This window comes from Catharus ustulatus, chromosome 38 (assembly GCF_009819885.2).
Source record: "Catharus ustulatus isolate bCatUst1 chromosome 38, bCatUst1.pri.v2, whole genome shotgun sequence".
In the NCBI taxonomy this organism is placed as follows: Eukaryota; Metazoa; Chordata; class Aves; order Passeriformes; family Turdidae; genus Catharus; species Catharus ustulatus.
Genome location: NC_046258.1, coordinates 87,747 through 112,056, shown reverse-complemented (window position 1 = coordinate 112,056; position 24,310 = coordinate 87,747). Strand labels below are relative to the sequence as shown.

The window sequence follows — 24,310 nt, the reverse complement described above, 5'->3', positions numbered from 1 at the left end:
GATTTTATATAATACCTCTAAATCTTTTGGGGAAATTTCTGAATTTTTTGGTTTAAAAAATCATTAAAAATTCACAATTTTCGCAGGAAATTTGAAAATTTAACCAGAAATTGACCGGAAATCGACCGATGACGTCACCAACCCCCAAAATTTTAAAATTTTTAAATTTTGAATTTTATTTTTTTTTATTTTTTTCCAGGCCCCACCCCCCAGGTAGCCAAGGGCACTCACGTCCTGGTCCCCCTGGGCGGGACTTCGGCCACGGGCTGGACGGCTGAAACGGACGAGGGCGTGGCCGAGGCCCTGGGGGGCGTGGCCGGAAGTGACCACACCCTGTGGGTGGGGCTGACGGCCCCGCCCACGGCGCCCATCGGGCGCTACCGGCTGAGCGCGCGGACGCGGAGCGACGCCGGGGAATTCGCGGCGCCGTTCGAAACTGACAACGACGTGGTGGTGTTGTTTAACCCCTGGTGTCCTGGTAAAGATTTTGGGGGGAAAAGATGAGGAAAATTTAAAAATTTGGGGGGAAATTGATGAAATTTTGGGGGAAATTGGGAAAAATGTGGGAAAAAATTGATGAAATTAAAGGAAAATTGGGGGAAAATCGGGAAAAAAATGGGGAAAAATTGGGGAAAAAAGTAGAAAAAATTGAGGAAAAATTGAGGAAATTTAGGGAAAAATTGGAGAAAAAATTGGAGAAAATTGGAGAAAATTTGTGGGGAAATAGGGAAAAAATTGGGAAAATTTTGGTAAAATTTGGGGGAAAATTGGGGAAAAAAATGGATTAAAAATTGGGAAAAAATTTGAAAAAATGTGGAAAAAAAAGGAAATAAATGGGAAAAAAATGGAAAAAAATTGGGGAAAAATTGGGAAAAAATGGGGAAAAAAATTGGAAAAAAATTGAGGAAAATTAGGAAAAAAAATGAGGGAAATTGGGAAAAAATTGGGAGAAATTGAGGGAAAAATTGGGAATAAATTTAGAAAAAATTGGGAAAAAAATTAGAAAAATTTGAGGGGAAATTGGGAGAAATTGGGAAAAAATTTCAGAAAAATGGAGGAAAAAATGGGAAAAAGTGGTGGAAAAATTGAAAAAAAATTGGGAAAAATTTGAGTGGAAATTGGGAAAAATTTGGGAAAAAATTGGGAAATTATTGGGAAAAAATTGATGAAATTAAAGGAAAATTGGGGGAAAATTGGGGAAAAATTGGGGAAAAAATGGAATAAAAATTGGGAAAAAATGGGAAAAAATTTGAAAAAAATGTGGAAAAAAAGGAAATAAATGGGAAAAAATTGGAAAAAAATTGGAAAAAAATTGGGGAAAAAAATTGAGATAAAATTGTGGAAAATTGGGGGAAAATTTGGTGAAAATTTGGGAGAAAAAATTGGAAAAAATTGAGGAAAATTAGGAAAAAAAAAGAGGGAAATTGGGAAAAAATTGGGAAAAATTGAGGGGAAAAAATTGGGAATAAATTTAGAAAAAATTGGGAAAAAAGGAGGAAAAATTTGAGGGGAAATTGGGAAAAAAATTGGGAAAAAATTTCAGAAAAATTGAGGAAAAAATGGGAAAAAGTGGTGGGAAAATTGAAGAAAAATTGGGAAAATTTTGAGGGGAAATTGGAAAAAATTTGGGAAAAAAATTGAGAAAAAATGGGAAAAAAATGAGAGAAAATTGGGAAAAAATTGAGAAAATTTGGGAAAAAATTTGGGAAAAAATTTGAAAAAAATGTGGAAAAAAAAAGGAAATAAATGGGGAAAAATTGGAAAAAAATTGGGTGGAAATTGGGAAAAAAATTGAGATAAAATTGTGGAAAATTGGGGAAAAAATTTGGGAAAAAAATTGGAAAAAATTGAGGAAAATTAGGAAAAAAAATGAGGGAAATTGGGAAAAAATTGGGAGAAATTGAGGGGAAAATTGGGAATAAATTTAGAGAAAATTGGGAAAAAAGGAGGAAAAATTTGAGGGGAAATTGGGAGAAATTGGGAAAAAATTGGGAAAAAAATTCAGAAAAATTGAGGAAAAAATGGGAAAAAGTGGTGGAAAAATTGAAAAAAAAATTGGGAAAAATTTGAGTGGAAATTGGGAAAAATTTGGGAAAAAATTGGGAAATTATTGGGAAAAAATTGATGAAATTAGAGGAAAATTGGGGAAAATTGGGAAAAAATTGGGGAAAAAATGGAATAAAAATTGGGGAAAAAATGGAATGAAAATTGGGAAAAAATTGGGAAAAAATTTGAAAAAAATGTGGGAAAAAAAAGGAAATAAATGGGGAAAAATTGGGAAAAAATTGGGGAAAAATTGGGAAAAAAATTGAGATAAAATTGTGGAAAATTGGGGAAAAATTTGGTGAAAATTTGGGAAAAAAAATTGATGAAATTAAAGGAAAATTGGGAGAAATTTAATAATTTTGGGGGGAAAATAATAAAATTTGGGAAAAATTGGGAAAAATTTGGGAAAAAATTGATGAAATTAAAGGAAAATTGGGGGGAAATTGGGAAAAAAATAGTGGAAAAATTGGAAAAAAATTGGGAAAAATTTGGGAAAAAATTGAGAAAATTTGGGAAAAATTTGGGAAAAAAATTTGAAAAAAATGTGGGAAAAAAAGGAAATAAATGGGGAAAAATTGGAAAAAATTGGGGAAAAATTGAGGAAAATTAGGAAAAAAATTGAGGGAAATTGGGAAAAAATTGGGAAAAAATTTCAGAAAAATTGAGGAAAAAATGGGAAAAAGTGGTGGAAAAATTGAAAAAAAAATTGGGAAAAATTTGAGGGGAAATTGGAAAAAATTTGGGAAAAAATTGGGAAATTATTGGGAAAAAATTGATGAAATTGGAGGAAAATTGGGGGAAAATTGGGAAAAAATTGGGGAAAAATTGGAATAAAAATGTGGAAAAAAAAAGAAAATAAATGGGGAAAAAGTGGAAAAAAAATGGGAAAAAAATGAGAAAAAATTGGGAAAAAATTGAGAAAATTTGGGAAAAATTTGGGACAAAATTTGAAAAAAATGTGGGAAAAAAAGGGAAATAAATGGGGAAAAAATGGAAAAAAATTGGGGAAAAATTGAGGAAAATTAGGAAAAAAAATGAGGGAAATTGGGAAAAAATTGGGAAAAAATTAAGGAAAAATTGAGGAAAAAATGGGAAAAAGTGGTGGAAAAATTGGAAAAAAAATTGGGAAAAATTTGAGTGGAAATTGGAAAAAATTTGGGAAAAAAATTGGGAAATTATTGGGAAAAAATTGATGAAATTAAAGGGAAATTGGGGGAAAATTGGGAAGAAATAGGGGAAAAAATGGAATAAAAATTGGGAAAAATTGGGAAAAAATAGTGGAAAAATTGGAAAAAAAATTGGGAAAAATTTGAGGGGAAATTGGGAAAAAATTGGGAAAAAATTGGGAAAAAATTGGGAAATTATTGGGAAAAAATTGATGAAATTAGAGGAAAATTGGGGGAAAATTGGGAAAAAATTGGGGAAAAAATGGAATAAAAATTGGGAAAAAATTGGGAAAAAATTTGAAAAAAATGTGGAAAAAAAAAGGAAATAAATGGGGAAAAATTGGAAAAAAATTGGGGGAAAATTGGAAAAAAATTGAAATAAAATTGTGGAAAATTGGGGAAAAATTGGGTGAAAATTTGGGAAAAAAAATTGGAAAAAATTGAGGAAAATTAGGAAAAAAAATGAGGGAAATTGGGAAAAAAATTGGGAGAAATTGAGGGAAAAATTGGGAATAAATTTAGAAAAAATTGGGAAAAAAGGAGGAAAAATTTGAGGGGAAATTGGGAAAAAATTGGGAAAAATTAAGGAAAAATTGAGTTAAAAATGGGAAAAAGTGGTGGAAAAATTGAAGAAAAAATTGGGAAAAATTTGAGGGGAAATTGGAAAAAATTTGGGAAAAAATTGGGAAATTATTGGGAAAAAATTGATGAAATTAAAGGAAAATTGGGAAAAATTTGGGGAAAAAATGGAATAAAAATTGGGAAAAAATTGGGAAAAAATTTGAAAAAAATGTGGGGAAAAAAAGGAAATAAATGGGAAAAATTAAAAAAAAATTGGGGAAAAATGGGGAAAAAAATTGAGATAAAATTGTGGAAAATTGGGGAAAAATTTGGTGAAAATTTGGGAAAAAAATTGGAAAAAATTGATGAAATTAAAGGAAAATTGGGGGAAAATTGGGAAAAAATTGGGAAAAAATTGGGAAAAAATTTGAAAAAAATGTGGGGAAAAAAAGGAAATAAATGGGGAAAAATTGGAAAAAAATTGGAAAAAAATTGGGGAAAAATGGGGAAAAAAATTGGAAAAAATTGAGGAAATTTAGGAAAAAAAAAGAGGGAAATTGGGAAAAATTTGAGGGAAAATTGGGGAAAAATTGGGAATAAATTTAGAAAAAATTGGGAAAAAAATTAGAAAAATTTGAGGGGAAATTGGGAGAAATTGGGAAAAAATTGGGAAAAAGTTTCAGAAAAATTGAGGAAAAAATGGGAAAAAGTGGTGGAAAAATTGAAGAAAAAATAGGAAAAAATTTGAGGGGAAATTGGAAAAAATTTGGGAAAAAATTGGGAAATTATTGGGAAAAAATTGATGAAATTAGAGGAAAATTGGGGAAAAATTGGGGAAAAATTGGGGAAAAAATTAGAAAAAATTAAGGAAAAATTGAGGAAATTTAGGAAAAAATTGGAGGAAGAATTGGAGAAAATTTGTGGGGAAATTTGGAAAAAATAGTGGAAAAATTGGAAAAAAAATTGGAGAAAATTTTAAAAAATTTTGGGGGAAAAAATAATAAAATTTGGGGGAAATTGGGAAAAATTTGGGAAAAAATTGAGAAAAAATGGGAAAAAAATGAGAAAAAATTGGGAAAAATATGAGAGAAAATTGGGAAAAAATTGAGAAAATTTGGGAAAAAATTTGGGAAAAAATTTGAAAAAAATGTGGAAAAAAAAAGGAAATAAATGGGAAAAAATTGGAAAAAAATTGGGGAAAAATTGGGAAAAAAATTGAGATAAAATTGTGGAAAATTGGGGAAAAATTTGGTGAAAATTTGGGAAAAAATTGGGAAAATTGGAGAGAAAATTGGGAGGAAAAATTGGGGAAAAATTTGGGAATTTTGGGATTTTTTGGGGGTAAAAAATTGGAGATTTTGGAATAAAAAAATTGGATTTTTTTAGCTAAAAATTCAGAATTTTTGGATAAAAAATCTACAATTTTTTGACTAAAAATTCAGATTTTTTTAGACTGAATTTTCTAATTTCTTGACTAAAAAATTCAGATTTTTTTGACTAAAAATTCATTTTTTTAAATTAAAAACTCTCAATTTTTTGCCTAAAAATTCTGAATTTTTTTGGGCTGAATCCTTCATGAAATTTTAATTTTTTGGACTAAAAATTCTGAATTTTTGCTTAAAAATCTGCAAATTTTTGGCTAAAAATTCAGAATTTTTGGGGGTAAAATTTGCTCATTCCAGAATTAAAAATTTGAGATTTTTTGTGTAGAAATTTTGAATTTTTTGGGTTAAAATTCAGAGTTTTTTGGGTAAAAATTCAAAAAAAATCCCAATTTTTTGCCTAAAAATTCTGAATTTTTGGGGTAAAAAATCACAATATTTTCAAAAAAAATTCCAATTTTTTGCCAAAAAATTCTGATTTTTTTGGGGTTAATAAATCAGAATATTTTGATAAAAAATTCCAATTTTTTGCCTGAAAATTCTGATTTTTTGGGGGTAAAAAATCAGAATATTGTCATAAAAAATTCAATTTTTTTGCCTCAAAATTCTGTTTTTTTTGGGGTAAAAAATCTGAATATTTTCATAAAAAGTTCAAATTTTTTGACTGAAAATTCTGATTTTTTTGGTAAAAAATCAGAATATTTAAAAAAAAAAGTCCAATTTTTTGCCTAAAAATTCTGATTTTTTTTGGTAAAAAATCAGAATATTTTCAAAAAAAATTCCAATTTTTGCCTAAAAATTCTGATTTTTTGGGGTAAAAATGGGAATATTTAAAAAAAAAATCCAAATTTTTGCCTAAAAATTCTGAATTTTTTGGGGTAAAAAATCAGAATATTGTCATAAAAAATTCCAATTTTTTGCCTAAAAATTCTGATTTTTTGGGGGTAAAAAAATCAGAATATTTTTATAAAAAATTCTGAATTTTTTTTCCTAAAAATTCTGATTTTTTGGGGGTAAAAAAATCAAAATATTTTCATAAAAAATCCCAATTTTTTGCCTGAAAATTCTGATTTTTTGGGGTAAAAAATCGGAATATTTTCATAAAAAATTCCAGTTTTTTGCCTAAAAATTCTGATTTTTTGGGGTAAAAAATCAGAATATTTTGATAAAAAATTCCAATTTTTTGCCTAAAAATTCTGATCTTTTTGGGGGTAAAAAATGAGAATATTTTCAAAAAAAAATCGAATTTCTTGACTGAAAATTCTGATTTTTTTGGGGTAAAAAATCAGAATATTTTCCAAAAAAATTCCAATTTTTTACCTAAAAATTCTGATTTTTTGGGGGGTAAAAAATCAGAATATTTAAAAAAAAAATTCCAATTTTTTGACTGAAAATTCTGGTTTTTTGGGGGTAAAAAAATCAGAATAGTTTCATAAAAAATCCCAATTTTTTGCCTAAAAATTCTGATTTTTTTTGGGATAAAAAATCAAAATATTTTCATTAAAAATTCCAATTTTTTGCCTAAAAATTCTGATTTTTTTGGGGGTAAAAAATCAGAATATTTTCATTAAAAATTCCAATTTTTTGCCTAAAGATTCTGATTTTTTTGGGTAAAAAATTGGAATATTTTGATAAAAAATTCTGATTTTTTGCCTGAAAATCTTGATTTTTTTGGGGTAAAAAATCAGAATATTTTCTTTAAAAATTCCAATTTTTTGCCTAAAAATTCTGGGTTTTTTTGGTAAAAAATGAGAATATTTTAAAAAAAAAAATCAAATTTTTTGACTAAAAATTCTGATTTTTTTGGGGTAAAAAATCAGAATATTGTCATAAAAAATTCCAATTTTTTGCCTGAAAATTCTGATTTTTTGGGTAAAAAATCAGTATATTTTCATAAAAAATCCCAATTTTTTGTCTAAAAATTCTGATTTTTTGGGGTAAAAAATCAGAATATTGTCATAAAAAAATCCCAATTTTTTGCCTAAAAATTCTGATTTTTTTGGGGGTAAAAAATCAAAATATTTTCATAAAAAGTTCAAATTTTTTGCCTAAAAATTCTGATTTTTTTGGGGTAAAAAATCAGAATATTTTCATTAAAAATTCCAATTTTTTGCCTGAAAATTCTGATTTTTTTGTGGTTAATAAATCAGAATATTTTCAAAAAAAATTCTAATTTTTTGCCCAAAAATTCAGATTTTTTGGGGTAAAAAATGAGAATATTTTCATAAAAAATTCCGATTTTTTGCCTAAAAATTGTGAATTTTTTGGGGTAAAAAATCACAATATTTTCATGAAAAATCCCAATTTTTTACCTAAAAATTCTGATTTTTTGGGGTAAAAAAATCACAATATTTTGATAAAAAATTCAAATTTTTTGCTTAAAAATTCTGATTTTTTTGGGGTAAAAAATCAGAATATTTTTAAAACAAAATTGCAGTTTTTTGCCTAAAAATTCTGATTTTTTGGGGGTAAAAAATTGGAGTATTTTGATTAAAAAATTCCGATTTTTTACCTAAAAATTCTGATTATTTGGGGGTAAAAAATGAGAATATTTTCAAAAAAAATTCCAATTTTTTGCCTGAAAATTCTGATTATTTGGGGTAAAAAGTCAAAATATTTTCAAAAAAAATTTTGATTTTTTACCTAAAAATTCTGATTTTTTGGCGGTAAAAAATCAGAATATTTTGATAAAAAATTCAAAATTTTTGCCTAAAAATTCTGAATTTTTTTGGGCTCGATTTTGTCGATTCCAGGTTGATTTTTATGTTATAAAATTTAATTTTTTTTATTTTAGAGGACTCGGTGTACATGGAGAACACGAGCGACCTCAGCGAGTACGTCCTGAACGAGAGCGGCCGAATCTTCTACGGCACCGAGGAGCAAATCGCCGAGAGGTCCTGGAATTATGGCCAGGTGGGAGCCAAAAAATACAAAATTTATCTTAAAAAATTAACCAGAAAAAAATTCTACAAAAAATTCCATTTTTTACCCCGAAAAAATCTGATTTTTCTGCAAAAAAATCTGATTTTTTCGACCAAAAAACGCTTAAAAATTTGATTTTTTTTCCCCAAAATTCGATTTTTTTTTCTAAAAAATTGCTCAAAAATGAGATTTTTTTTCTCCAGAAAATGTCCCAAAAATCAGATTTTTATTCCCATAAAAATGACAAAAATCTGATTTTTTTCCTCAATAAAATCCAAAAAAATCTGATTTTTTTGAAAAAAAAACCCCAAAAATTCAATTTTTTCCCCCAAAAATGCCAAACAATGAGATTTTTTTTTGTCTAAAAAAAGACCAAAAATCTGATTTTTTTTTCCTAAAAATTGCCCAAAAATCAGATTTTTTTTGAACTAAAAATTGCCCATAAATCAAATTTTTTTCACCCAAAAATTGCCAAAAATCAGATTTTTTTTTCCCTCAAAAAATCTGATTTTTTCTTGAAAAAATACCCCAAAAATTCTATTTTTTCCCCCAGAAATTCCTGAAAAATTAAATTTTTTTTCCCCAAAAAATTGCCCAAAAATCACATTTTTTTTCCTACCAAAAATGACAAAATTCAAATTTTTTTTTGGCAATGAGGAGCAAATCGCCGAAAGGTCCTGGAATTATGGCCAGGTGGGAGCCAAAAAATACAAAATTTATCTTAAAAAATTAATCAGAAAAAAATTCTACAAAAAATTCCATTTTTTACCCCAAAAAAATCCGATTTTCCTGCAAAAAAATCTGATTTTTTCGACCAAAAAACGCCCAAAAATTTGATTTTTTTTCCCCAAAAAATTAGATTTTTTTTATAAAAAATTGCTCAAAAATCAGATTTTTTTTCTCCAAAATAATTCCCAAAAATCAGATTTTTATTCCCACAAAAATGACAGAAATCTGAATTTTTCCTCAACAAAATCCAAAAAAATTCGATTTTTTGGCAAAAAAAACCCCAAAAATTCATTTTTTTTTCCTCAAAAAATTGCACAAGAATCAGATTTTTTTCTCCAAAAAATGTCCCAAAAATCAGATTTTTTTCCCCAAAAAATCCCATTTTTTTCCCCAAAAAATTAAAAAAAATTTGATTTTCTTGGTGAAAGAATGCCACAAAAATTCAATTTTTTTCCCCCAAAAAATCTGATTTTTTTCTCCTTAAAAATTGCCCAAAAATCAGACTTTTTTTCCCCAAAAATGATCAAAAATGAGGTTTTGTTTTTCCCCAAAAATCACCAAAAATCAGATTTTTTTTCTCCCCAAAAATCAAAAAAATCTGTTTTTTTTTGCAAAAAAAAGCCCCAAAAATTCAATTTTTTTCCCCCAAAAATGCCAAAAAAATCTGATTTTTTTTTCCTAAAAACTACCTAAAAATCAGATTTTTTTTGAACTAAAAATAGCCCATAAATCAGATTTTTTTTGCCCAAAAATTGCCAAAAATCAGATTTTTTTCCCCCAAAAATCTGATTTTTTTCCCCTAAAAATCCCCCAAAATCAATTTTTTTTTTTACTCCAAAAATACCCCTAAAATCAAATTTTTTTTCTTAACAAAAATCAGATTTTTTCCCCAAAAAAATCAGAAAAAATTTGATTTTTCCGTGAAGAAATGCCCCAAAAATTCCATTTTTTTCACACAAAAATGCCAAAAAATCAGATTTTTTTCCCCTAAAATATTGCCCAAAAATCTGATTTTTTATCTTGCAAGAATTCTTAAAAATCTGATTTTTTTCCCCAAAAAAAACCCCCAAAAAATCCAATTTTTCTGCAAAAAATGGCCCCAAAAATTCAATTTTTTTCCCAAAAAAGACCTAAAAATCAATTTTTTTCCCCAAATAATTACCCAAAAATCTGATTTTTTTTTCCCTAAAAATGCTCCAAAATCTGATTTTTTCCTGTAAAATATTGCCCAAAAATTAAATTTTTTATCTACAAAAATGACCAAAAATCTGATTTTTCCCCCCCAAAAAATCAGTTTTCTCAGCAAAAAAATGCCCCAAAAATTCAATTTTTTTCCTCAAAAAATTGGCCAAAAATCAGATTTTTTTTTCTCCAAAAAATGTCCCAAAAATCAGATTTTTTTCTCTAAAAAATGTCCCAAAAATCAGATTTTTTTCTCCAAAAAATGTCCCAAAAATCAGATTTTTTTTCCCCAAAAAATCTCATTTTTTTTCCCCAAAAAATTAAAAAAAAATTTTGATTTTTCGGTGAAAGAATGCCACAAAAATTCGATTTTTTTCCCCAAAAATGACCAAAAATCCGATTTTTTTCCCACAAAAAAATTTTAAAAAAATCCAACTTTTTTGCAAGAAAATGCCCCAAAAATTCAATTTTTTTCTCCTAAAATGCCAAAAAATCAGGTTTTTTTTCCCAAAACAATCTGAAAAAATCTAATTTTTCTGTGAAAAAATACCCCAAAAATCAGATTTTTTTTCCCTGAAAAATGACCCAAAAATTTGATTTTTTCCCCTAAATATCTCCAAAAATCCAAATTTTTTTTTCTAAAAAATGTCTCAAAATCAGATTTTCCCCCCCAAAAATAAGTTTTTTTTTGTTTGTTTTTTTGGCATTTTGATAATTTTGATGACTTTTAATCTTTTTAACCATTTGGGGATTTTTTCCTGAAAATTTGATTCTCAAACTCTCTAAAAACCCCAAAAGCGGCGACATTCGGTGGCCATCTTGCATTCAATTTTTACCATTTTTGGTCAAAATTTCACCATTTTAAATCGGATTTTTTTGGGGTTTTTTGTGTGAATTTGATGATTTTGGTGATTTTTGACAGTTTTGAGACTTCTACCAAAATTTTAGATTCAAATTTTGGGTTAAAATCCAAAAAATTGAAGACATTTGGTGGCCATCTTGAATTCAATTTTTACCATTTTTGGTCAAATTTTCACCATTTTTAGTCGGATTTTTTTTTTGGTTTCTGTGTGAATTTGATAATTTTGATAATTTTTGACCTTTTTAACCATATTTGGGATTTTTTCCCAAAAATTTGGTTCCCAAATTTCCTAAAAATCCCAAAAAATGGCGCCAAGATCGGCCATCTTGAATTTGTTTTTACCATTTTTGGTCAAATTTTGTCATTTTTAATCCGATTTTTTTGGGGTTTTTTGTGTAAATTTGATAATTTTGATAATTTTTAACCTTTTTAACCATTTTCTGTGTTTTTTCCCCAGTTTGAACCCGGGGTTTTGGACGCCTGCCTGTTCATCCTGGACCGCCGGGGGATGCCCCACAGCGCCCGCGGCGACCCCGTCATGGTGGCTCGGGTGGTGTCGGCCATGGTGAGAGAAATTTGGGGTGAAAAACACAAATTTTAGGAAAATTTAAAAATTTTAGGGATGATTTCCAGGATTGGGGGGAAATTTGTGAAATTTTGGGGGAAATTTCTGGGATTTTTTGGGATTTTGGGTGAAATTTTTGGGGATTTTTTAAAATAATTTTTTGGGATTTTGGGTGAAATTTTGGGTGTTTCTTGGGAAATTTTGGGATTTTAAAATTTTTAATTTTTTATGGATTTTGTTTTTCTAATTTTAGACCAGAATTTGATTTTTGGGGGGAAAATTGTTATCGTTTGACTCCGAATTTTTTGCGAATTTTGTGATTTTTTCACTCTGGAAATTCAGATTTTTTTCCCAAAATCCCCATTTCTTGTCTCAAAATTCTCAATTTATTTTCCCTCAAAATCCCCAATTTTTTTCCTAAAAATCCCAATTTTTTGTCCTAAAAATCCCAATTTTTTGTCCTAAAAATCCCAAATTTTTCCCTAAAAATCCCCATTTTTTAACCTAAGAATTTTATTTTTTTACCTAAAAACCCCATTTTTTTATCTAAAAATCCCAAATAATTTTCCTAAAAATCCCCAATTTTATCCCTAAAAGATCCAAATTCTTTCTAAAAAATTTGCTATAAAAATCCCATTTTCTCCCTAAAATTCTTTTTTTTTGACCTAAAAATTTCCTTTTTTTTCCTAAAAATCCGAATTTTTTTGTAAAAATCCGAATTTTTTTTCCTAACAACCCCAATTTTTTTTTTACCAAAAAATCCCAAATTTTGACCTAAAAAATTTTAATTTTTTCCAAGAAAATTAAATTTTTCACTCTAAAAATCCAATTTTTTTAATAAAAATTTTTTTAAACTGAGAATTTTCATTTTTTTACATAAAAATCCCAAATTTTTTTTCTTAAAACCTCCAAACTTTTCTCCAAAAAATCCCAATTATTTTTCAAAAAAAAAATCTCATTTTTTTTTCCAAAAAACCTCAGTTTTTTTCTCTAAAAAATCTCAAATTTGTACTAGGAAATTAACATTTTTTCCAAAAAAATTGTGGTTTTTTTGCCTAAAAATCCCATTTTTTAACCTAAGATCCCCCAAATTCTTTTTCCTAAAAATCCCAATTGTTTTTCCTAAAAATCTCAAATTATTTTTCCTAACGATCCCGAATTTTGGTCTAAAAAATTCAAATTTTTTTCTGAAAAAATTGCATTTTTCACTCTAAAAATCCCATTTTTCTCTCTAAAAATCCCCTTTTGTTTCCTAATAATCCTGTTTGTTTTTTCAAAAAAAATACCCAATTTTTTTCCTAAAAATCTCAATTTATTTTTGCTAAAAGTACCAAATTTTTTTCATAAAAACCTCAAATTTTTACCTAAAAATCCCCAAATTTTTTCTAAAGATCCCGTTTTTTAAAAGAAAAATTTCATTTTTCTATCTAAAACCCCCAAACTTTTTTCCTGAAAGCCCCAAATTATTTTCCTAAAAATATCCAATTTTTTGTCCTAAAAATCTCAAATAATTACCTAAAAAATTCAAATTTTTTCCCGAAAAAATCCCATTTTTCGCTCTAAAAATCCCATTTTTTTTCCTAAAAACGCCAAATTTTCACCTAGAAACTTCATTTTTTTTGCTAAAAATCCCAAATTTTTTCCCAAAAACCCCAAATTTTTTAAATTTTAATTTTTCAGGTGAACTCCCTGGACGACAGCGGGGTGCTGGTGGGGAACTGGACCGGGGATTATTCGCAGGGAACGAACCCCTCGGCCTGGGCCGGCTCCGTCGGGATCCTCCGCAGCTTCCACGGCTCCGGGGCGCCCGTGCGCTACGGCCAGTGCTGGGTGTTCGCCGGGGTGGTCACCACTGGTACGGACTGGTTTGGACTGGTTTGGACTGGTTTGGACTGGGAGGGGAAAAATGGCGAAATTTGGGTGAAAATCGGTGAAAAAATGGGGAAAAAATGGCAAAAAAAGGGTTAAAAATGGCAGAGAAAGGGTTAAAAGGGGGTTAAGGGTTACTGGTTTGTACTGGTTTGTACTGGGAGGGAACTGGGATCAAACTGGGATGGACTGGGAGGGACTGGGAGAGAAAAAATGGCGAAATTTGGGTGAAAATTGGTGAAAAAATGGTTAAAAACGGGAAAAATATGGGGAATAAAGGGTTAAAAATGGGGGACATGGGGATTGGGGTTACTGGTTTGTACTGGTTTGTACTGGTTTGTACTGGGAGGGAACTGGGATCAAACTGGGAGGGACTGGGAGGGGAAAAAATGGAGAAATTTGGGAAAAAATGGGAAAAAATGCAAAAAATCGGCAAAAAATAGAGAAAAATGACGGCGGTGGGCGGGGCTTAATGAGACAAAATGGTGGGGTGGGCGGGGCTTAATGAGACAAAATGGTGGAGGAGGGCGGGGCTTAATGAGACAAAATGGCGGGGTGGGCGGGGCTTAATGAGGCAAAATGGCGGGGTGGGCGGGGCGTAATGGAACAAAATGGGGAAAAATTGGGAATTTGGGGAATACTGGTTTGTACTGGTTTGTACTGGTTTGTACTGGTCCATACTGGTTTGTACTGGTTTGTACTGGTTTGTACTGGTTTGTACTGGTCCATACTGGTTTATACTGGTTTGTACTGGGAGAAATTCAACCATTATTCCATTTTATACTGGTTTAAAGTGACTTAAACCACTTTAAAGTGACTTTGTGGATCTAAACTGGTTTATACTGGTTTATACTGGTCTATACTGGTTTATACTGGTTTATACTGGTTCATACTGGTCTATACTGGTTTATACTGGTTCATACTGGTTCATACTGGTTTGTACTGGTCAGTGCTGCGCTGCCTGGGCCTCCCCACCCGCACGGTGACCAATTACAACTCGGCCCACGACACGGACACGTCGCTGACCACCGACATTTACCTGGACGAGGGGATGCGGCCGCTGGAGCGGCTCAACACCGACTCCGTCTGGTACTGGTCATACTGGTTTATACTGGTTTATACTGGTTATACTGGGTTATACTGGTTTATACTGGGTTATACTGGTTTATACTGGGTTATACTGGTTATACTGGTTTGGACTGGTTTATACTGGGAGGGACTGGGAGGGGCTGGGAGGGACTGGGAGGGGGAAAAATGGGGGAAAATGGGGGTTGATGGTTTGTACTGGTTTATACTGGTCCGTAGTGGTTTATACTGGTTTATATTGGTTTGTACTGGTCCATACTGGTTTATACCGGTCCATACCAGTCCATACTGGTTTGTACTGGTCCATACTGGTTTATACTGGTTTGTACTGGTCCATACTGGTCCATACCGGTAGATACTGTTTCATACTGGTTTATACTGGTCCATACTGGTTTATACTGGTCCATACTGGTACATACTGTTTCATACTGGTCTGTACTGGTACATACTGGTTTATACTGGTCTGTACTGGTCCATACTGGTTTATACTGGTTTTTACTGGTCCATAGTGGTCCATACTGGTCTGTACTGGTCTGTACTGGTTTATACTGGTTTATGTTGGTCTATACTGGTCCTTACCAGTCCATACTGGTTCATACTGGACTGTACTGGTTTATACTGGTCTATACTGGTCCATACTGGTTTGTACTGGTTTATACTGGTCTATACTGCTCCATACCAGCCCATACCGGTTTATACTGGTTTATACTGGTCCACACCAGTCCATAGTGGTCCATACTGGTGCATACTGGTCCATACTGGTTTATACTGGTTTATACTGGTCCATACCAGTTCATACTGGTCCATACTGATCCATACCAGTGCATACTGGTTTATACTGGTTTGCATTGGTTTGTACTGGTCTGTACTGGTTTATACTGGTTTATACCAGTCCATACTGGTCCATACTGGTTCAAACTGGTCCATACTGGTCCATACTGGTATGTACTGGTTTGTACTGGTTTATACTGGTTTATACTGGTTTATACCGGTCCATACTGGTCCATACTGGTTCAAACTGGTTCATACAGGTCCATGCTGGTCTATACTGGTCCATACCGGTCCATGCTGGTGCATACTGGTCCATACTGGTGCATACTGGTCCATACTGGCCCACACCAGTCCATACTGGTCCATACTGGTCCATACTGCCCCATACTGCCCCATACTGGTTTATCCTGTTCCATACCAGTTCATACTGGTCCATACTGGTTGATACTGGTCTGTACTGGTCAGGAATTTCCACGTGTGGAACGATTGCTGGATGAAGCGCCCGGATCTCCCCGACGGCTACGACGGGTGGCAGGTGGTGGATGCCACCCCCCAGGAGACCAGCAGCGGTACTGGTTTATACTGGTTTATACTGGTTTATACTGGTTTATACTGGTTTATACTGGTTTGGAGTGGAAACGGGGCTGGGGTTACTGGTTTGGACTGGGATGAACTGGGAGGGTACTGGGAAGTCTCTGGGGGTGGTAACTGGTCCATACTGGTCCATACTGGTCCATAGTGGTTTATACTGGTCCATACTGGTCCATACTGGTTTATACTGGTGTGTGCCAGTCTATAGTGAGCTATACTGGTTTGTACTGGTTTATACTGGTCCATACTGGTTTATACACATCCATACTGGTCCGATATTGGTTTATACCAGTCCATACTGGTCCATACTGGTCCGTACTGGTCCATACTGGTCCATACATGCCCATAGTAATCTATACTGGTTTATACTGGTCCATACTGGTTTATACTGGTCCATACTGGTCCATACTGGTTTATACTGGTCCATACCGGTGCATACTGGTTTATACTGGTCCATACTGGTCCACACCAGTCCATACTGGTCCATACTGGTCCATACCGGTCCATACTGGTTTATACTGGTGCATACCGGTCCGTACTGGTTTATACTGGTCCATACTGGTCCATACTGGTTTATACTGGTCCGTACTGGTTGCAGGCCTGTTCTGCTGTGGGCCGTGCTCAGTGACCGCGGTGAAGAACGGCGACGTCTTCCTCAAGTACGACACACCCTTCGTCTTCGCCGAGGTGGGCGGGGCCTCATTATGCAAATTAGGGCTAATTAGGAGCCCTAATGGGGTGGGGTTTGCTAATGAAGTGATTAATTATGCAAATGAGGCTATTAATTGTACTAATGAGCCCAAGAAAAGCGGGAAGTTGTGGTGCCCTCAGAGCCTGCCGCCATTTTTGATTAGGCCTAATTAAGCAAATCACAGCTTAATTAATCTAATTAACAAGAATAATTAATTTTACTGGTGTGGGGTTGATTGGCAAGGCTAATGACGTGATTAATTATGCTAATGAGGTGCTAATTAGTTATGTAAATGAACAGAAAAAGTGCGGGAAATTGTGGTGCCCTCACAGCTGGTCACCATTTTGGATGAGGCCTAATTAAGTAAATCACAGTTTAATTAAGCTAATTAGGAGGAGTAATTAATTGTGCTGGTGTGGGGTGGTTGGTACTGCTAATTAGGTGACTAATTATGCTAATGAGGTGCAATTATGTATGCAAATGAGCTCCAAACAGCAACAGGCTGTGGTGTTCTCAGCTACTGTCCACCATTTTGGATGAGGCCTAATTAAACAAATCACAGCTTAATTAAGCTAATTAGGAGGAGTAATTAATTCTGCTGGTGTGGGGGTGGTTGGAAATGCTAATGAGGTGGGTAACTATACTAATGAGGTTTTAATTATTTATGTAAATTAACAGAAAAAGAGTGGGAATTCGTGGTGCCCTCATAGCCGGCCACCATTTTGGATGAGGCCTAATTAAGCGAATCACGGCTTAATTACCTTAATTTAGAGGAGTAATTAATTGTGCTGGTGTGGGGGTGATTGGCTGTGCTGATTAGGTGATTAATTATACAAATGAGGTGATTAATTATGCAAAAAAACAGGAAAAGAGTGGGAAGTTGGAGTGCCCTCAGAGGCAGTCACCATTTTGGATGAGGCCTAATTAAGCAAATCATGGCTTAATTAAGATAATTAGGAGGAGTAATTAATTGTGCTGGTGTGAATGAGATTGGCAGTGCTAATGAGATAATTAATTATGCTAATGAGGTGGCAATTATGTAAATGAGCAGAAAAAGAGCAGGAATTTGTGGTGCCCTCACAACCACTTGCCATTTTGGATGAGGCCTAATTAAGAAAATCATGGCATAATTACCCTTGTTAGATGGAGTAATTAATTGTGCTGGTGTGGGGATGGTTGGGAATGCTAATGGGGTAATTAATTATCCTAATGAGGTAGTAATTAATTATGGAAATTAGCTCTGAGCAGTTAAAAATTGTGGTGCCCTCAGCAGCTGGCCGCCATTTTGGATGAGGCCTAATTGTGCAAATCGTGCCTTAATTATCCTAATTAGGTGGAGTAATTAATTGTGCTGGTGTGGAGGCAGTTGACAATGCAAATGAGGTGGTTAATTATGCTAATGAGGTGGTAATTAATTATGGAAATTGACTCTGAGCAGTTAGAAGTTGAGGTGCCCTCAGCAGCAGGCCACCATTTTGGATGAGGCCTAATTAAGCAAATCACGGCTTAATTAACCTAATTAGGAGGAGTAATTAGTTCTGGTGATGAGGGAATGGTTGACAATGCTAATGAGGTTGTTAATTATGCTAATTAGGTGCTAATTAATTACGCAAATGAGCTCCAAAGAGCAACACAAGCTGCAGTGCCCTCAGTAACCAACCACCATTTTGGATGCGGCCTAATTAAACAAATCACAGCTTAATTATATTAATTAGGAGCTGTAATTAATTTTGCTGATTTGTGGGTGATTAATTATGCTAATTAACCTCATTAATTATGCAAATGAGCAGGTGAACAGCGACAAGGTGTACCGGCAGTGCCGGGTCACGGCTTACACATCCAAATCACGGCTTAATTACTCCAATTAAGAGCAATAATTAATTCTGCTGATTAGTGGGTGATTAATGATGTTAATTAACCTCATTAATTATGCAAATGAGCAGGTTAACAGTGACAAGGTGTACTGGCAGCGCCAGCCCCACGGCGGGTTCTCGGTGGTGCACGTGGAGCCCGGCGCCATCGGCCGCAGGATCAGCACGCTGGGCCCGGCCGGAGCGGCCAGAGTGGACATCACTGACCAGTACAAACATCCCGAGGGTGAGTGACCAATGAGTGACCACTGAGTGACCACTGAGTGACCATGAGTGACCAATGAGTGACCAATGAGTGACCACTGAGTGACCACTGAGTGACCCTGAGTGACCACTGAGTGACCACTGAGTGACCATGAGTGACCAATGAGTGACCAGTGACAAATGAGTGACCAATGAGTGACCACTGAGTGACCACTGAACCCAACCGTTGACCATTCACCATTGACCCAACCAATGACCAATGACCCAACCAATGACCAATGACCCAACCGTTGACCAATGGTCAATAAGCAATGACCCAACCCTTGACCATTGACCCAACCTTTGACCATTGACCCAACCCTTGACCATTGACCCAACCTTTGACCCCTTCACCCAAGCCTTGACCATCAACCCAACCATTGACCAATGACCATTGATCAATGAGCCAACCAATGACCAATGATCATTGACCCTTGGCCATTGACCCAGCCAATGCCCATTGACCCAACCAATGACCCAACCCTTGACCCCTTGACCCAACCAATGACCAATGACCCAACCCTCGACCCCTTGACCCAACCAATGACCAATGTCCATTGCTCCAATCCTTGACCATTGACACAGCCAATGACCAATAACCAATGACCCAACCCTTGACCAATAACCAGTGACCCAACCCTTGACCAATAACCAATGACCCAACCCTTGACCATTGACCCAACCATTGACCAATGACCCAAATCTTCACTTCTTAACCCTGCCCTTGACCATCAACCCAACCATTGACCAATGACCATTGGCCCAACCAATGACCAATGACCCAAACCTTGACCAATGACCAATGACCCAACCCTTGACCCAAGTCTTGACCTCTTGACCCAACCATTGACCGTTGACCCAATCATTGACCCAACCCTTGACCTCTTGACCCAACCAATGACCAATGACTAATGACCCAACCCTTGACCCCTTGACCCAACCCTTGACCATCAAACCAACCATTGACCAATGTTCAATGACCCAACCATTGACCATTGACCAAACCCTTGACCATTGGCCCAACCATTGACCATTGACCCAACCAATGACCAATGACCCAAGCCTTGATCCAAATCTTGACTTTTTGACCCAACCATTGACCATCAATCCAACCATCGACCATTGACCAATGACCCAACCCTTGACCATTGGCCCAACTCTTGACCATTGATACTACCAATGACCAATGACTAATGACCCATGACCCAACCCTTGATCATTAACCCAACCATTGACCATTGACCATTGACCCAACCATTGACCAATGAGCCAACCATTGATCAATGACCCAACCCTTGACAATAATCACAGCCAATGACCAATGACCCACCCACTGATCTCTTGACCCAACCCTTGACCAATGACCCAACCCTTGACCAATGACCCAACCCTTGATTGTTGACCCAACCCTTGACCAATGACCAAACCCTTGACCGATGACCCAACCCTTGATCATTGAACCAACCAATGACCAATGACCAATGACCCAACCCTTGACCCAAGTCTTGACCTCTTGACCCAACCATTGACCGTTGACCCAATCATTGACCCAACCCTTGATCTCTTGACCCAACCCATGACCAACGACCCCACCAATGACCAATGACCCAACCATTGACCAATGACCCAACCAATGACTCAAATCTTGACTTCTTGACCCAACCTTTGATCATCAACTCAACCATTGACCATTGACCCAACCCTTGACCAATGACCCGACCAATGACCAATGACCCAACCAATAACCATTGACCCAGCCAATGATCAATGACCCAACCAATGACCATTGACCCAGCCAATGATCAATGACCCAAACCTTGACCATTGACCCAACCCTTGACCGTTGACCCAACTCTTGATCGCTTGACCCAAACCTTGACCAATGACCCGACTAATGACCAACGACCATTGACCTAGCCTTTGACCCCTTGACCCCATCCTTGACCATTGACCCAACCCTTGATCTCTTGACCCAACCAATGACCAACAACCAATGACCAATGACCCAACCATTGACCATTGACCCAACCCTTGACCATTGACACAACCCATGACCAATGACCCAACCAATGACCTAAATCTTGACTTTTTGACCCAACCCTTGACCTCTTGACCCAACCAATGACCAATGACCATTGACCAATGACCCAACCCTTGACCCTTGACCTCCCCCCAGGCTCCGAAGAAGAACGCCGCGCCGTCTCCACCGCCACCTCCCACGGCTCCCGCCCTCGCCGCGCCGCCGCCTCGGCGCCCGGCGAGGTGACGCTGACCCTGGGCTCGGCCGCGGCCGTGGCCGGAGCCGAGCTGGAGCTGCGGGCGGTGGTCAAGAACCAAGGGCTGGAGCCTCGGACGCTGCTGCTGCGCCTCTCGCTCTGCGCCGTGCGCTACACCGGCGTGGCCGGAGCCGCCTTCCGGCAGGAGCAGCACCGCCGGACGCTGCCCCCGGGGCAGGGTGAGGGACTGGGAGGGACTGGGATGGAACTGGGATGAACTGGTTTGGACTGGGAAGGATAAAATGTGGAAAAAATGAGATTTGGGGTTACTGGTTTATACTGGGAGGTACTGGTTTGGACTGGGAGCAGACTGGGAGGGACTGAGATCAAACCAGGAAGGACTGGGATGAACTGGGAGGGACTGGGATGAACTGGGAGGGACTGGGATGGACTGGGATGGACTGGAATGGAACTGGGAGGGACTGGGATGGAATTTGGGCTTACTGGGAGTGACTGGTTTATACTGGGAGTGACTGGGAGATTTTTGGGTCACCCAAGGGGTCAAAAACGGGAGGAAAAAAGGGCGTTAAAGTTACTGGTTTATACTGGTTTGTACTGGTTTGTACTGGTCCATACTGGTTTATACTGGTTCATACTGGTTTATACTGGTTTGTACTGGTCCTTACTGGTCCATACTGGTTCATACTGGCCTACTGGTCCATACTGGTCCATACTGGTCCGTACTGGTTTATACTGGTCCATACTGGTATATACTGGTCCATACTGGTTTATATTGGTTTATAATGGTCCATACTGGTCCATACTGCTCCATACTGGTTTATACTGGTCCATACTGGTCCATACTGGTCCGTACTGGTTTATACTGGTCCATACTGGTTTCTCCCGCCCCAGAGGACACGGTGACCATGGCGGTCAGCTACGCCGAGTACCAGCCCCACGTCGGGGACCAGGACGCGCTGAAGCTGACGGCGGCCGGGGCGGTGCAGGAGTCGGGGCAGGTCCTGGCCAAGGAGCTGCTGGTGCGGCTGCACACGCCCGAGCTCACCCTGACGGTAACAAACCCAAAAACACCAGAATCCTCCCCAAAAAAATCCCAAAAATTTGGTGTCCCAAAATCCCCATTGACTTTAATGGGGGTAGACCTGTTCTCTATAGATCCCCATTGGTTTCTATGGGGAACAACTCCCCATTGACTTTAAGGCGGGTAGACCTGTTCTCTATAGATCACCATTGGTTTCTATGGCAGAAAATCTCCATTGGTTTCTATGAGGGTAGACCTGTTCTCTGTAAATCCCCATTCATTCCAATGGGGGTAGACCTGTTCTCTATAGATCCTCATTGGTTTCTATGGGGGAAAAATCCCCATTGACTTTAATGGGGGTAGACCTGTTGCCTATAGTTCCCCATTGGTTTCTACAGGGGTTGACCTGTTCTCTATAGATCCCCATTCATTCCAATGGGGGTAGACCTGTTCTCCTTGAATCCCCATTCATTCCAATGGGGGTAGACCTGTTCGCTGTGAATCCCCATTCATTCCAATGGGGGTAGACCTGTTCTCTCTCCATCCCCATTGGTCTCTATGGGGCACAAATCCCCATTGGTTTCTATGGGGGTAGACCTGTTGTCTGTAAAAAAATCCCTAAATAATCCCAAAGAAATCCCAAAAAAATCCCCAAAAATCCCCTAAAAAATCCCAAAAATTGTCCAAAAACCCTGAAAATGAATCTTAAAAATCGACCCAAAAAATCCCCAAAATCCCAAAAATGTCCCCAAAAAATCCCCATTGGTTTCAATGGGAGTAAGCATGTTGTCTATAAAAAAAATATAATTTATTTCCATTTTTTCTTAATTTTTTTGGGGTAAAAACCTGCAATTTTGTGTTTTCACGCTCTGGATTGTTTCTGGGGTGAAACTTTTTGGGTGAAACTTTGGGACTTTTTGGGGTGAAAATTTGGGATTTTTTCGGGGGAAATTTTGGGATTTTATGTGCAATTTTTGGGGATTTTTTTTTTATTTTTTTGGGTGAAACTTTGGGATTTTTGGGGGAAATTTAGGGATTTTTTTGGATTTTTTGGGTTTTTTAAAATTTTTTTTGTATTTTTTTGATGAAACTGTGATTTTTTGGGTGAAAATTTCAGATTTTTTTGGTGAAATTTTGGGAATTTTTTGAGTGAAATTTTGGGAATTTTTGGGATGAAATTTTACGATTTTTTCGGTTGAAAATTTGAATTTTTTGAATTAAATTTTTAAAAAAATTTGGGTTAAAAATTTGCTTTTTTTAGTTAAAATTTTTTTAAATTTTTTTAAATTAAAATTTAATTTTTTTGAGTTAAAAATTTTAATTTTTTTGGTTTATAATTTTTTTTTTTTTCAGCTTTTGGGCCCGGCCGTGGTCGGTCAGGACGTTCCCGTGCAGATCGTTTTCCAGAACCCTCTGCCCAAACCCCTGAGCGGAGCCTCCCTGCGCATGGAGGGCGCTGGGATCGCCTGTCCCAAACCTGCAGCGCTGGGGTGAGCCAAACTGGGAGTACTGGTTTATACTGGGAGAGACTGGGAGCGAAAAAAATGGGGAAAAACGGCGAAAAAATGGCGAAAAAACGGCGAAAAAAGGGTTAAAAATGGGGAAAAAAGGGTTAAAAATGGGGAAAAAATGGGAAAAAAAGGGTTAAAAATGGGGAAAAAATGGAGGAAATGGGGTTTGGGGTTACTGGTTTATACTGGTTTGTACTGGGAGGGGACTGGGAGGGAACTGGGAGGGACTGGGAGGGACTGGGAGGAAAAAAAAATGGGGAAAAACGGCGAAAAAATGGCGAAAAAAGGGTTAAAAATGGCGGAAAATGGGGATTGGGGTTACTGGTTTGTACTGGTTTGTACTGGGAGGGAACTGGGATGGACTGGGAGGGAACTGGGAGTTACTGGTTTATACTGGGAGGGGAGTGGGAGGGGATTTTGGGGGATAAATTGGGTTATTGATTCTGGTCCGTACTGGTTCATACTGGTCCATACTGGTCCATACTGGTTTATACCGGTCCATACTGGTCCATACTGGTCCATACTGGTCCATACTGGTCTATACTGGTTCATACTGGTCCATACTGGTCCATACTGGTTTATACTGGTCTATATCAATCTATACTGGTCCATACTGGTCCATACTGGTTTATACCGGTCCATACTGGTCCATACTGGTCCATACTGGTCCATACTGGTCTATACTGGTCCATACTGGTCCATACTGGTTTATACTGGTCCATACCAGTCTATACTGGTTTATACTGGTCTATATCAATCCATACTGGTTTATATTGATCTATACTGGTTTATACCAGTCCATACTGGTCCATACTGGTCCATACCACTCCATACTGGTTCATACTGGTTTGTATTGATCTATACTGGTTCATACTGGTCCATACTGGTCCATACTGGTTTATATTGATCCATACTGGTCCATACTGGTTTATACTGGTTTATACTGGCTTATATTGATCTATACTGGTCCATACTGGTCCATACTGGTCTATACTGGTCCATAC

General features: G+C 36.0%; 1 protein-coding gene across 1 annotated transcript in view; it reads left to right on the top strand.

Moving 5' to 3' along the window:
- TGM1 (transglutaminase 1) overlaps positions 1 to 24,310 on the top strand; it is a 32,893-nt gene that overhangs the window by 8,054 nt on the left and 529 nt on the right. Inside the window, exons 3-13 of the mRNA XM_033084347.1 lie at positions 200 to 478; positions 7,950 to 8,068; positions 11,308 to 11,415; positions 13,096 to 13,270; positions 14,235 to 14,373; positions 15,607 to 15,710; positions 16,331 to 16,419; positions 18,367 to 18,520; positions 20,714 to 20,992; positions 21,666 to 21,826; positions 23,149 to 23,285. Of these exons, the coding sequence (XP_032940238.1) occupies positions 200 to 478; positions 7,950 to 8,068; positions 11,308 to 11,415; positions 13,096 to 13,270; positions 14,235 to 14,373; positions 15,607 to 15,710; positions 16,331 to 16,419; positions 18,367 to 18,520; positions 20,714 to 20,992; positions 21,666 to 21,826; positions 23,149 to 23,285 (1,744 nt within the window). The remainder of the gene's footprint in view (positions 1 to 199; positions 479 to 7,949; positions 8,069 to 11,307; positions 11,416 to 13,095; positions 13,271 to 14,234; positions 14,374 to 15,606; positions 15,711 to 16,330; positions 16,420 to 18,366; positions 18,521 to 20,713; positions 20,993 to 21,665; positions 21,827 to 23,148; positions 23,286 to 24,310) is intronic.